The sequence below is a fragment of the Hylaeus volcanicus genome, chromosome 1 (genome assembly GCF_026283585.1).
Source record: "Hylaeus volcanicus isolate JK05 chromosome 1, UHH_iyHylVolc1.0_haploid, whole genome shotgun sequence".
Lineage (NCBI taxonomy): Eukaryota > Metazoa > Arthropoda > Insecta > Hymenoptera > Colletidae > Hylaeus > Hylaeus volcanicus.
Genome location: NC_071976.1, coordinates 2,123,922 through 2,137,713, shown reverse-complemented (window position 1 = coordinate 2,137,713; position 13,792 = coordinate 2,123,922). Strand labels below are relative to the sequence as shown.

Sequence of the window (13,792 nt, the reverse complement as noted above, 5' to 3'; positions counted from 1 at the left end):
TAGCTTTTTTACCTAAATTAAAAGGGAGAAAAGTAGAGGTTCCGTGAACGCTTATATTACTTGAATATTTATTTATTACATCATTAAATGTAATTAAACCGAGCAAAAAGATCTATATTACAAAATTTAAGGTAATAGATTTTAATTACACGATTATTGATTAATTAAATGCACCTGGAATACATGGAAGTAGGAACTTTTTACATTTCGAGTCTAAATTCGATTTACAAATTTTCAATTTAGTAACAAAGTTCTTTATGTAATTCTGACGATAATTCATTTTGATGAAAAGAAAATATAACTAACGAATACGCTTGAATAATGAAAACCTTACAATAGATAACGATGTGTAATGATATCCAAATGAAAAATCGCATGCGTACGAGAAACTAACTCTTTACAAATTTTACTTTGGTACGAGGGTACCCCGTTGGTAGGAATTATATTCGCTCAGGAAAGGGGAAACATTGTCGTTGAATAAAATTAATTTTATTTAATCAAATTGTCCAATGAAAGGCGACACTTCTAATCGTATTTTATTAAGTATTGCGTTTTATAATTTTCCTGAGTATGATACTTCTCGAAACAGTCCCCTATGTGAAGTCCTGGTTTCCGAGAACAAGTATCACAGTGGTACGCCGATTCTCGTCTTCCACCTTTAACCCTCCTATTAGAGCACACCAAGCAATCTCTGCTTCGACCTCTGTCGTTTCGTCGAAGTATATGAAGCTTTCCGTTAAGCCTTTCTTCCTTATCGGAAGTAGACGGTCTGCCTCGTGATGTACATCCATCGCGAAAACTGCCCACTAATTGGTCTACTAATTTTCGTAAGAATATCAAGTGTGCCATTGGAGTTTTACCTTCCGTTCTTAAAGACTCCTTGTACAAAATGTAACTGTTTCTAGCACACAACTCCAATCCCCAAAAGAACAGCTTCCTCCACCATTTATGAGATTTGCGTAAAAATGTATAAGAATTGCTGTGATCTATCTTATCTGCGCAACCCATATGTTTATCGTACTCGATAATCATTCTTGGTTTTTGTTTACGAACGATAACACCCCCGTGCACTCGTGAATTTACCGATTCCATTTCGGATGAATGCAGAGTGCTCAGCATCGTGATTACTTCTTTATCTTTCCATGCCAATAGTAACAAGTTCCCAGATCGACAAGCAAAGACGTTGTTGTCTTTAAATTCTGGTTCTTTTATTATCTCTGGAACATACTTCCGCTTTGGCTGCATCGTTCCGGTAATATAACATTTCAATTTCAATAATTCCTGGGCCAGAATTAAATTTGTATAAGATCTGTCGGTGAATATATGATAGCCTTGAGCTTCAGGATTAAAATTTAATACTTGTTGGTATAAATGCAGCACGATTCTCGATGTTACGGGAAGCTCAGATCGCATTAGAGACTCTACAGTGTAGCTGCCATAATATGGTAAAAATGAATATATGTATCCAGTATTGGAATCTACTAAAATGTAAATTCGAATTCCCCATTTTGTTAGCTTTTTGGGATTGTATGTAACGAAACTACTTCTTCCTTTAAATTTTACGATCGATTCGTCGACGTACAACTCCTTCCCAGGAACGAAATATTCTTTGAATTTATTATCGATGTAGTCTAAGTAATTACCAATCTTTTGTATTCTCGTCGTAATGCTTTTGTCGTTTGAAACGTTTACGTGTAGATGTAGCATCCAAAAGATTTGTTGAAATCTTGCTCTTCGAAAGATCTCATAGAAAAATGGTATCCTCGAGTTGTGTTGCTGAGACCAGTAGTCTTTCAAGTTACGAGTTATGATGATACCCATGTTTAATATAACTCCTATGAATGCTGACATCTCCTCTACGGTAACATCCACCCAATTGTTCCAAATAGAACGTTTAGACAAATTTTTCTCTTTAATTTTCTCATTGGCATATCGATTCGTCTGCTCTATGATATTTGAGAGTAATTCATCTGTGAAAAACAGTTTGAAAAAATCAATTGGCTCTACGCAAGATTCAGGAGTCTGTGGTCCAACATTCTTTGGTCCTGGTGAGAAATTTAGCTTTGGAGGATTTATGTCTTCGCTTGTAACTTCATGCCAAGCAGTATATTCTTTCAATTCTCCCTCAAATATTTCAAAGTCTTCTAGTTCACTATCGCTTGATATCTCTAAGTGCTTTACACGTTTTTTTATACAGTCTGTGTCACCACCAGTGTCAGAACTACTATTGTTGTAAGTATCTTCGACATCTGTATCCAAATACACTGTACAAAATTCATCATCACTACTTTGTACATCTTCAACTGTATTGCGCTCTTGTTTTCTTTTAGGCATTTCAGAGCAATGGTATGCAAAATATTGCAACAAAAATATGCAATAACAGAGGAAAGATAATACGAAAAGAATAATAGAACGACTAGGTTACAATTACAGCTTTGTGCTGTTCATCAAAAGAATATCGTAATCATGCTACGGATATATGTAGGAAATACGAAGGTCTGGCAGAGTTATCATGTTTATTTTTTACATATACAACGCATAAACGTCATATATAAACATTCTAAGTGATCGTGCAACGATCCAGTCAACCGAATAGTTATTGTTTATCTCTAAAAACAACTAAGTCGAGTCAATAGAGTTGCGTAAACAAATGGTAAACATTCGTGTCGGGGATAACCTGACTTTGACTGCAAAGGTTTATACTTTGATATGTAAACCACAGAGTAATTTTACAGAGTAGTTTTAGAGTAAATAGAATTTTATTGTGTACAAAGTACAGATTAGTTTTAAACAAATTAATAATACTCTGTATAAATAAATTAATCCGAGAATAACAGTAATATTCGCAATTTCTGTTATTTGTTCAGTTTATGGACCCCGAAACAGTATCGCCATCTAGCGGTCAGAGGGTGGAACTAAAATTCGTTATTTATTTTTTTAAATATACGAAATACTTGTTAGAACCTTTGATATTGGTATTTGTTGATTAGATTAGGTTCTAAATAAATTAATAATACCCTATACAAATGAATTATGCGAGGATAACAATGATATATTGAGTTTTTTTTTAAACTAGTGGCGCTAACTAACGGCCAGAAGGTGAACTAATTTCAGAGTTTGGTCAGCGCCTCTCTCGGGAAAACGCTCAAGTTTGTCCTCGAATAGTTCCTTTGTTTAGCGCTAGATGGCGCCATTTGTATGTTTATAAAAATATTTTGTTTATTATTAACAAATAAGTGAGCCAGCAATGTGATATTAAAATTTGAATAGAAACCATTTTTTTAACCCTTAAATAATTTATTTTTTTAAATAAAAAACAAATGGCGCCATCTATCGGGTGAAGTCTGAAACTGTTCGGGGACAAACTTGGACATTTTGCCGCCGATGGTGCCACTGTCAACTAATTACCGGCATTTTACTTAATTACTTATTTTAACTTCTACTAATGAGTTTTAATGCCCCAGTGTTTGTTTTATAGCTACAAGTTTATTATTAAACGTAATAAAATAAATTATATAAGTATTTTTTAAATTTTTTCTGTAATGTCGATAATTTTAGTTCCACCTTCTCACCGCTAGGTGGTTACAGTGTCGCTTGACACGTTTCTGGCCAAATAACAAAACCATAGGACATTATTGTTATTTTCGGATCAATTCATTTGTACAGATTATTATTAATTTGTTTAAAGCTAATCTGGATTTTGTACACAATAAAACTACTCTGTGGTATTCAGTTCAAAGCATAAACACTTTCAATCGAAGTCCAGGATATTCTCGACACGAGAATTTGTTGTTGTCATTTGTTTACGCAACTTTATTGACTTAATTCAGTTGTTTTTATAGATAATCAATCACTACTCGATCAATTAGATCGTTCGTACGATCATTTAAAATGTTAACATATGACATTTGTACATTGTATATGTGAAGAAAGAACTACAAATGCAACATTGAGACTAATTATAATTGCAATTAAACTTACCTTTAAAATACTTGTATTTATACTTACCATTATCAAGGATTACGTATTATAAAATGTTGAAAATATATACTTACTTTTATTTATCACTATCCCTGGTCTTTCCCTGAAAGGTGATGTCTTTCGAAGGGTTCCTCCACGTAAAAAATAAAAAGACTTCCATCTAATTCTAAGATCCCTCAGATCCATACAATTCGAGACGTTTAATCATTGAAATTGAACAGTTCCCAGTATATAAAATTAAAAAGAAATAAACAGACCACCTTGTATACTGATTAGCCCACCCACTGACCTGCTATCAACCCACAAATGAAGTTAGACAACAACTCGTTAAATCGGGAGTGCATTAATCACTTCGCACCTCAGTGATCTCTGTTTTTTATTAAAATCTTTATTTTCTGTGTTTCGTAGCGTTCTTCTAAATAATAATAAACGTAACGTAATGCAAAAATTGCGGCGTGAGAGAAGAAAGACAGAGATAGAGAAGGGAGAGAGAAAGGGGAGAGAAAGTATAATGTCGTTATACTAGAATCATTGAAATTTTCACTCAAATCGGTAAATGGTGTGTACGACATATATACGGAGCAGATTTAAGACACGTAGAATGACCTTAAGATTAATAGACTGACGACGACGGGATGAAGCGATCAGTCGATCGTTTGATTGGCGATTTGGTTAATTAATTGGATGGGTACATAGGCTGATACAGTGGAGAAGGTAAGTCAAGTTTACAGATTTAGACTCGAAGGGCGTCGTTCGCATTCGAAGCTTCTCGGAAAATCCTCTACGAAGGCATCTAGTCGCAAATAAAAGGGAGGGGAAAAAAGTGTCTGTCGCGGATCGAGATACGAACGACGCCCTTTTGCTCGAAGCCTTCGTCAAAAAAGTACAATACGAGAATTAAGTGATGCCATATACATAACACGGTACACAAAGTTTTGTATACTTATAGCCGGTGGCTGGATGGATAACGATCCAAGGACAGAGGTTACGACGGAACTATTGTAATCGATTACGCAAATATCGTTTCCTTCGAATTCTCCACGCTTAAATTAGGCGTTCTCTTTTTTTTCGCTCGATTACGCGTCCCGCGCGAACCACGTGTCCTACTGACAAATCAAAAGATTGTCTCCCTGCAGAGATGGGCAAAATTCTTAACTGACCGAAAATTTCCGATAACGAATAAAAGATCAACAACTTTTTATTCGTGACACGTAGAATAAATACTGGTGTTTCCGTTACCGAATGAAATATTTCACAATGAACGCGTGTAAACGTCACGAATAAATCGCTACGTACGGTTGCTTTTATTCGTCATCCGTTGTACGAATAAATTGCTCGTCTCTGCTTTTCCGATTAACGATTGAAGTCGATCGATCGAACGTAAAAACGTGCGACTATACGTGTGAGTCGTGATGGGAAGCAATTTACGCTAGTGTCGGGATACTCCGAAGGCAACAGATAGAAACGAAAAATTACAGACACTCTAACGAACTCACTATTTTTGCCACAAATACATTCGGGGACTGCATACCTCTAAACTGTCGACAGGGGGGAGGGGGGGCTGTTCGTTATCGTGATCGGAACGCCAGTGGTATCTTTTTTCTTCTTCTTTTTTTTTTTAGTTTACACCGTCAAGTGAATAAAAAAGATAGCTTTAATGCTTACAGGCCGATTGTTTCTGCGCTACTTGTTTGTACCAATCCGATGGTGAGATAAGCGTCGCACGTCGATGACAACGCGGCGTGGAAGTGAGGAACGCGATGGTTCCGGCATTAAATCAGTCTTCGTATCGAAAGTCCACCGTAAATCACCGTGAAAAGTCGAAAATTCGTTTAACCCTTTGCAAACTAACATCATCGTTACTTACATCCTTTTCGAACGAAAACAACCCTTTTTTTTATGAAAGTATAATAACTATACCGCTGATTTGTATGTACGTTGAATATATTCTACAATTATTATAACAACGATGTTATTTCATTTTGCATAAATGCACATACATAGACGTAACTCCATTGTCTTTTTTTAACGACAGTTTTTATCATCCTGGTTATTATACTTTCATAAAAAGAAAGTTATCTTCATTTGAAAATAACGCAAGTAAAGTTATCACTGTCTCTTAGACTATTACTTCTTTTTACTTTGCGTAGAATAAACGCGTCGATGCAAGAGTGAGGAGAATTTCTTTGTGGCGGTAACCCATTCAGCCTAAACTATAAGTTCGTCTCGTAGCGATTGACCTAGGCCAAAAACGCATCGCCACGAGTACGACTCGTAGTTCTCAGTCTTGGACAGATTATAAGGACGCAGCTCGATCGACGCGAATCGTAAAATTAACGAAGGCTGAATGGGTTAAATAAAACTCTTGATTCAACGGGGATCTTATATTTATTCAAGCTTGATATTATCTCGATATAGTTCCAGACTCGCGACAGAAAAAGAAATTAAACTTCAGTTCCAAATGGCCAGAATGTTTTTTATTGATTGTTGATGTACCACTGGATAAAAAATACTTGTACGATACTCGGTGCTTCATTTCCGTATGAAAATTCTCGTTACTTTTGCATCCACTAAGATCTTCGTTTAGTTTAACAGCTGAGAAACGTTCGCATTCGATTCGTGTACGTTGATCGATATATAAATCATTAATCCGTTTATGATGTGTCCTCTTACATCGGTGTATTACTTTTCTTTCGGCTTTCTTTAGAACGCAACACGAATTAAAAAACGAAAGGAAAAGAAAAGAAAAGAAAGAGAGAGAGAGAGAGAGAGAGAGAGAGAGAGAGAGAGAGAGAGAGAAACGCAAGAACGTTTGAACGTTTTAGAAACGGTACTACTAACGATATTTGTAGCAAAAATATACAGGCCACGTGGCGGCTTACAATATATACGCTTCGCAAGTTCTTACAAGAAAGAAGAAAAAACTTAACAGACACAAGAGAAAGGAAAGCTTATTTTTTTTCTTTTTCTGAGAAAGAACATAACGGTTAACGACGTCGAACAACCAACGCTCACTGTCAGTAGGGCGCGGCTGTACAAATCATTGATGCCCACCGACAATGAGCTCGTTGATTGTACACTTACACTTAAAATCTAGATATCATTACGATACTGATCGCACGAATTTCACAAACGATTTGTTTAATTACACCACGAACAAAACTAGTAACCCATGCTACTCCGCTCGATTAGTCCAATAATTATATTTACGGATGCATCATCGTACATGCGTTATTGCCAATAACATATGTACCACTTCATCTTCGTACGGTTGCTGGCCGTCTTATCAGAGAATACAATAATGCTAATGTTCCCCGTTGCGATTCGGTGTATCGATGCGTCGAGAGATTGCGGATTCGTGTTTAATAAACAATGAACGGTACTCTTGTTGAAGGTCTCGTGCGATTCCAGTCATCAGGATCGAACGAATGCGCCGACACTCGAAGGTATCCATCGCGGTATGCGTTAATGAAGTTATCGTATGGACAACGTACGAAGATGAAACGCAAGGAACGGAATATGTATATTTATATACACGAATCGGAGCATGTGTATGAATGTATATATGCATGGATGTACGCGTGTGTCTATACGAGGTTGTGTCTTTGTGTGTACATGTATGTATACATGTGTTTATGTACGTAATGTATGTATGTACGAAACAAGTCGCATAGACGTTCTGGGAGTGAAATCAAATACTCTCGATTACGCGAAAGAAATAATCGTTAAAAAGTTGAAATTCGCTTATGAAAAAAACGTATACGCAATACTTTGGCCATTATGTAATTTCATCGATACTATCAACTAGTAATCGAATCATCGTGAAATAGACAACGGAAGTTCGTAATGTCATATATTAACGAAGAAGATCCGTTCCTAGATAAAGAAACGTTCCATGAAGAAAGACGTACAAGGATAGCCATAGTCTCGTAAATTTCAAAAATACAAGTCTAATAATACGCGTGTATTAATTTATAAAAGAAAAAAAAAACGATACTCGTCTTGCGATCCTAGCCATTAATGTACGAGTGTTTCCTTTAACCGTTTGCGCTTGAGAGCCTCCTCTATAGCATCGTGCGAGTTTGGAAACTGTTGGTATGAACTGTGGCGAGATATCTCGAGCGCAAAGGGTTAATTATGTCTTATTCGTTTCGTTAACTGGCCAGCGTAAACTCTACCGTGGCACAAATAAGTTTCATTCATTATTCGTTAAATTTCTCGTTCAATGCACCATGTAAATAGATCTTGAATTGCTAATCCATGTCACGATATATATTTATATATATATATATATATACTACTAAAAATTCTTTTAAGCGTACGCCCAACACACGAACCAAACTTTCGTGTCAATTTCAAGCACATCAATCGCTTTGTAAGACGATAATAACAAAATTGAGTCATACTAAACGAGTCACACAACCATATGTTACATTCTTTTTGTTCAATTCATCATGTTTATTCCGCGATTTAAAAAACTGGACTCAAAGAGCACTTTCAAGATGTCAATATACGAACGTATGTATGTACATCTATACAATCCTTATTTATTTTATTCAGTTATATTAAGGAAATATATATAACACTACCTAATATTGCTATGCGATCCCTACACGTACAAATACGATCGAAAATGTAAAACGTGATCATTCAAAGCTGTTTAGAATTTTCGACAAATGTTCCACCATACTACTAGTTACAGATTAAATATGAATGATAAATATGGTATATGCAACGTAAATTATGAGATGTATCTACAATCATTATTTTTAGTAACTAGCACTGCGAGACTGACTGCTTAAAAAGTGTAAAAAAATATTTTTTACATGAGAAATTTACGATCTCTTTATCTGAATAGAACAAATTAGTATTGGTTAAGATACTCTTCGTTTCTGTATCAAGTGGATAATTTAAGAAGATTGTAACTAATGCCATACCCTCTAGAATCTCTAGAGTTAAACTGCAAGATACAAGGTTATGAAAATTGTATGTCGTACGTAAAGATACTTCGCGCAGTGTGGTTTGGTTGTGTGCTCGTTCCCTTGGCTAAACCAGATTCGTCGGTGAACAAAATCATCCGATAAATACGAAAGACTATAACAAAATTCGTTTTTACCCCCAGAAACATCGCTATTCACATATTTAATCGTTTACTGGTTACTTTTAACAAATGTATATACCCAAACAACTTATCAATGAATTGCACGGTGAATGATAGAATTGAAATATAATAAGATAGAATGAAACGAATGAAAGATCTCAATGATAAAAAAAACACTTAAAAAAATTCTCAATATAACTATCTAAGTTGCTAACCAACGCGGCGCCCGCCCTGTTGAAAAGACAGGAAGCACGGATTGCGCAGACGCATTTCACAGAATGTTTACACTGTTTCGTACGTACGTACAACATGTATACTCGCAAAATGAAAGAAACTAAGATTAATATTATTTGGAATAATTACGATTCTTAGTAATTCCGAACGTAAGAATCAATTCCAGATGAAATGATCATATCTCACATTTACAAATGCGATTGGCGATCTAATCACTAATTACTGAAAAATCTATGCATACGGAACCAAACACTTCACTGTTTGCGCGGCAGCCTTCTCAGCCATCAAAGGAATTATGCTTTAGATTAATTCAGTATCTTAAGTTACCTAGTTAATGTTGTGTTTTGTGTATTAAATCATTATTGTAACAATTATTTGTTGGGCACACACCGAATTAAAGTCCCAGCTGTAAGCACGCGTCAAACTTTTCTTTTTCCCTGATTCATGTTCATTAGCCATCCTCTTTTGGAGGGGTAAACCAACCTACAAGAATATAATATGTTCTGTATCACTTTAACCCATATCTAGAAATGGATATAAAAGGAAAACTAACTATCATCTATAAGGGAGTCCTTTACTAACAAATATATCTAGCAAATGACACAGAACTGTATACGTAATATACACATTCTATTCCAATGAAATAATAAATATTAATAAAATTAACGACTTACCATTTTTTTCATGTATTTGTACAAGAGACTTGAATGACTGTTGTGCACGTGCTAGACTGTATTGACCTTGACCACCGCATACTTTGCCAGCACCGCCAGATCCTTGAAACTGTATGCGCGCTTTTCCCTTCACCAATGTCGCCGATATCTGCATGATGACCGCTTCCACTGTGTACGCTGAACTCCAACCTTGTTTTGTTAAGAGCTCCATGCAAATAGCGCCTCCTATGAGGACGTATCCGCCAGAAATCATGGGATGTACAACTCTGACGAATGGAGGTTCAAATGGATACGTTTCCTGTAACAGCGAGAATAGGTGGCGATCTTTTTAATCCGTAAACCAAGTTGGAGTCGATATGTATACGTAAAGCTTTTATACGAAAAATATTTCGAATCAACATACCTTAAAAAGCATGTTGAGAAGAATACTATCTTTGCCTTCCTTTTCTTTGAGAAGTATGAGATCGCTATGTAGAGGCGAATCGGGATCAACGCACATCAACCTGATATTCCATTCATACAAACTGTCATTTACTAATTCTATGCTGTACATTCCTGTAATAAATAAAAGCAGTACAGTTAAATATAGTAAGAAATTTCGATCGTATATCAATTAATAAAATTCCGCGAACAAGACTATATAATATACCTTTTTTGAAACTGTCGCTTCGGTAAATGTCGCGCAATTCTTTCATGAGTCTATCCGTGGCTTGCACGCTCCCACAGGGAGAACCCTTTAAGTAATCTTGTCTTTGATTCTGTCTCAACCTTTCTAACGTCGCAAGATGCTCCAGATCCATTTCTTCGCCCTTCAAAGTGATTTCAATATTAATACGAATATATATTTGAATATTGAAATACTGTTTGTATTTAATATTTCTTCGTGTTTACCTTACTCTTCGCGTTCGCATCTCCCTCGTCCATGTCTAAATGGAGATCTTCCTCAGTTTCACTTTCCTCATCTTCGTCGATATCTTCGACATCATCGGCTTCCATCCTTTGCGCCGCGGTTTCATTTGGTCCTCCTAAGCGCAATGGATCCAAAGCTGTTCTTAATCGTTCAACGTCAGGCGGTTCTGGTAATGAGTGGAGTCTACATAATTCTTTCAAGAGAATCCCAACTTGGTTAATGACATGGTTGTCACGGCCTGTGGTATTACTTAAAATTTGTACCGCATTTGTGACACTAGTTTCCTCTGATTCTGCAAACCATACTGGTGGCGTAGAGGGGTAAGTTTCCTGTAAAATATAGATTAAAGTTTACCACATTTCATACAGTGTAACAATATCGTATGATCCTAATAATTAACCCTAGAATAGGTAGCCTATAAACCCTAGTTACTCATATTTAGACTGTAGATGGGCCACACTCCAATTTTACTAAATAAGTATATTAATTTTGTTTAATAATATATATCTATTTTTTTGTTATATCTGATCTTAGATAGAAGTCTACTCTACTTTTGAAATCGATGTGAATGTGAAATGAATGGCACAAAATAAATTTCATTTCTAAAAGATATGTTTTTCAAGCAATACAACTTTAAAAAGCATGAACTATTTTCAAATGTACATTTTTCGTATGTGATAACCTAATCTATTCTCGTAACGCAAAAAATATCTTACACTATTACACATATTAATATTTAAAACAGATTCTTTTATTCAAACAGATTTCCTTAAAAAAGTAAAAAAGTGCAAAAAAAAGGATCATCAATGAGGAAAATTACATATTAATAAAAGGCTAATTTGATGACAGTGTGCACAGGAAAACCTATGTAAATCAGTGATTATGCTATACAACGTATGTTTCACAGAAAAGTTTAGACATTATTTAAATGTGGGTTTATCGCCGATTGCACTCGGTTTAGCGTCAGTGCCACGTCCATGCATACGCATAACACGAAACGTAAATTAATTAGTACTACCAAATCGTGATTATAGTTTCAGGCGAAGTTGGACAAATATTATCGATTTTCTAATAAATGAATAAACAAAATGTATATAGAGTAGCGTAATCAATTCATCTATAAATTAAACGCACGCGTTGAGTTGTATGTCGTTTCGTATAAACACGTCGAATGGAGTTGTCAGTGTCAAATTCGAGCATATACGAAACACTATTAAATGCAAGATAAAAAAAAAAAAACATACGTTTCGATGTACGTGTAACCCTTAGAAATAATGCGACTGACAAAAAGAGCAAAAAAAATATAGAACGCAATTCTTTAAGCACACGTGATTTATATATGCATACGTTACCGATAATGAATTTTAAATTTGGATATTCGGTAATTTAAATTCAATTAACTTCATTCTAAACAGTAGCAGCGCAATATACGAAGGGGGATAAACTAGTCTTTTCCCCTATACTCAAATATTCAACAACTAATTGAACGATATGTATACATGCATAGATAATTTCGTATCAAAAGCAACGGTAATAGCAACGGTAAGAGCAATGCGAATGGATATACTCATTGTTATCTAATTTATCTATAGAAATTATCTGATGTATACAAAATTAGTAAATAGTTTGGTATCGTGCAAATACGATATATAACTGTTTAAACAGCTAGCGAATGTTGGGTAAAATTTTTTATTCTTGGCCACGAATAGACAGGACAGGTACTATCGCAAGGGGTAACCCTCTATTTGTGACATACATTGACCTTTACCGCAATATTAATTCGTCTGAAAATCTCCACGGAAACTGCCTCATTGAAACGAGAAAGAATCGATCGTAGCTACAACAAAATCTTCGGTAGAGTAACGAGAAATCGTGGTAACAAAAGCATGCATGGTGAATAACACGGTGTACGTTCTCCCCGGGCATGGCTCTTGTCAAAAGCACCAAATAATAACACGAGTGTTATTGTTTCTTTGTCCGATCAGTCGCAGACAGCGATGGGAGTTAACGTGGCCGCGTACGAACAGAAAAATCCTGACGAACATTCGGAATCGATTTATCGTTTGAAATTGTAACCATGCTTGTTACACTTACTGTGATATTGGCGTGTATTTCGTATTTCTTCCCATTTTTACCGACGAACCTGCAGCTGAGTTCGTCCACACTCGCAGACATTATCTGAAATCTCTCATGGCTCTTAGGGAAGACGGACTCAAGAGTTTTGATCTCCTGCTTAAGGGTATTCAGACAAGCCATTTGGGGGAGCGTACGTGAGTGCCGTACCCCAAATTTTTCGGCGGTGCTTGCCCCAAAAAACACAGGCAACCCGAAAGAAACACGACGTACCCGATGACTACCCGACAAAATGGCGACCGCGACTGACTGCTTCGGTCAGACTCGTGAAATTTCGTTCGCTCCCGTCACAGATGCCAGCACTGGACTGTTCAAATATACGTGACGTCTTTCCGGTACAGCTGAGCGCGGTTCAACATTTTACGGCATTTAAAAGCCAAACTGGTTACTCTTTTAAATAGCGAACGGTACACCGAAGTTATATAAAGGAGCCTTTTAAGTACAATATGAATTCTCGACGAATCAAACACTTCGTTTCAAGGTAACGAGATGAATTTATTTTGAAAATCCAAATACTTGGAATATTTCAAACCTTTTAAAGGGTAATTATGGTACTCTGAATTCAAAACTGGATCGTTAGTATACGTTAGTATACATATATTGCTCTTTTAATCTAACGTAATGAGATATCGTCTGTCTTCTGAAATAAAGTTTCAATTATTATTTCGTTCACAATATAAAAATAATTCGACCTCGGTGGTGTGCCATATCAACGAGTGAACCATTGACAGCAACAAATAAAATTAAAGAGTTTATAAA

At 35.8% G+C, this 13,792-nt stretch overlaps 2 protein-coding genes across 2 annotated transcripts; both read right to left on the bottom strand.

The window, feature by feature from the left end:
* Positions 1 to 54: 54 nt before the first annotated feature.
* On the bottom strand, positions 55 to 2,894 carry LOC128875469 (piggyBac transposable element-derived protein 4-like). Its single transcript, XM_054121088.1, has one exon. It carries the CDS (start codon positions 2,332 to 2,334, stop codon positions 526 to 528), a length of 1,809 nt encoding a protein of 602 aa, XP_053977063.1. The 5' UTR covers positions 2,335 to 2,894; the 3' UTR covers positions 55 to 525.
* Positions 2,895 to 4,349: 1,455 nt separating this feature from the next.
* Positions 4,350 to 13,467, bottom strand: LOC128884536 (ubiquitin-conjugating enzyme E2 Q2). Its single transcript, XM_054137970.1, has 6 exons — positions 12,995 to 13,467; positions 10,882 to 11,229; positions 10,640 to 10,799; positions 10,394 to 10,545; positions 9,991 to 10,288; positions 4,350 to 9,799 (listed from the first exon to the last, which is right to left on the bottom strand). The coding sequence occupies exons 1-6, from the start codon at positions 13,154 to 13,156 to the stop codon at positions 9,768 to 9,770; spliced, it is 1,152 nt and encodes a 383-aa protein (XP_053993945.1). The 5' UTR covers positions 13,157 to 13,467; the 3' UTR covers positions 4,350 to 9,767.
* Between the last annotated feature and the right edge of the window lie 325 nt (positions 13,468 to 13,792).

What these genes read in the sequence shown, in the direction of transcription:
- LOC128884536 (XM_054137970.1), bottom strand. Translation starts at nt 13,156, where the DNA reads ATGGCTTGTCTGAATACCCTTAAGCAGGAGATCAAAACTCTTGAGTCC. An exon ending in ATGCGAACGCGAAGAGTAAG is followed by an intron (nt 10,800 to 10,881) that starts GTAAACACGAAG and finishes ATCACTTTGAAG; the next exon opens with GGCGAAGAAATGGATCTGGA. An exon ending in AAGCGACAGTTTCAAAAAAG is followed by an intron (nt 10,546 to 10,639) that starts GTATATTATATA and finishes TATTTATTACAG; the next exon opens with GAATGTACAGCATAGAATTA.
- LOC128875469 (XM_054121088.1), bottom strand. Translation starts at nt 2,334, where the DNA reads ATGCCTAAAAGAAAACAAGAGCGCAATACAGTTGAAGATGTACAAAGT.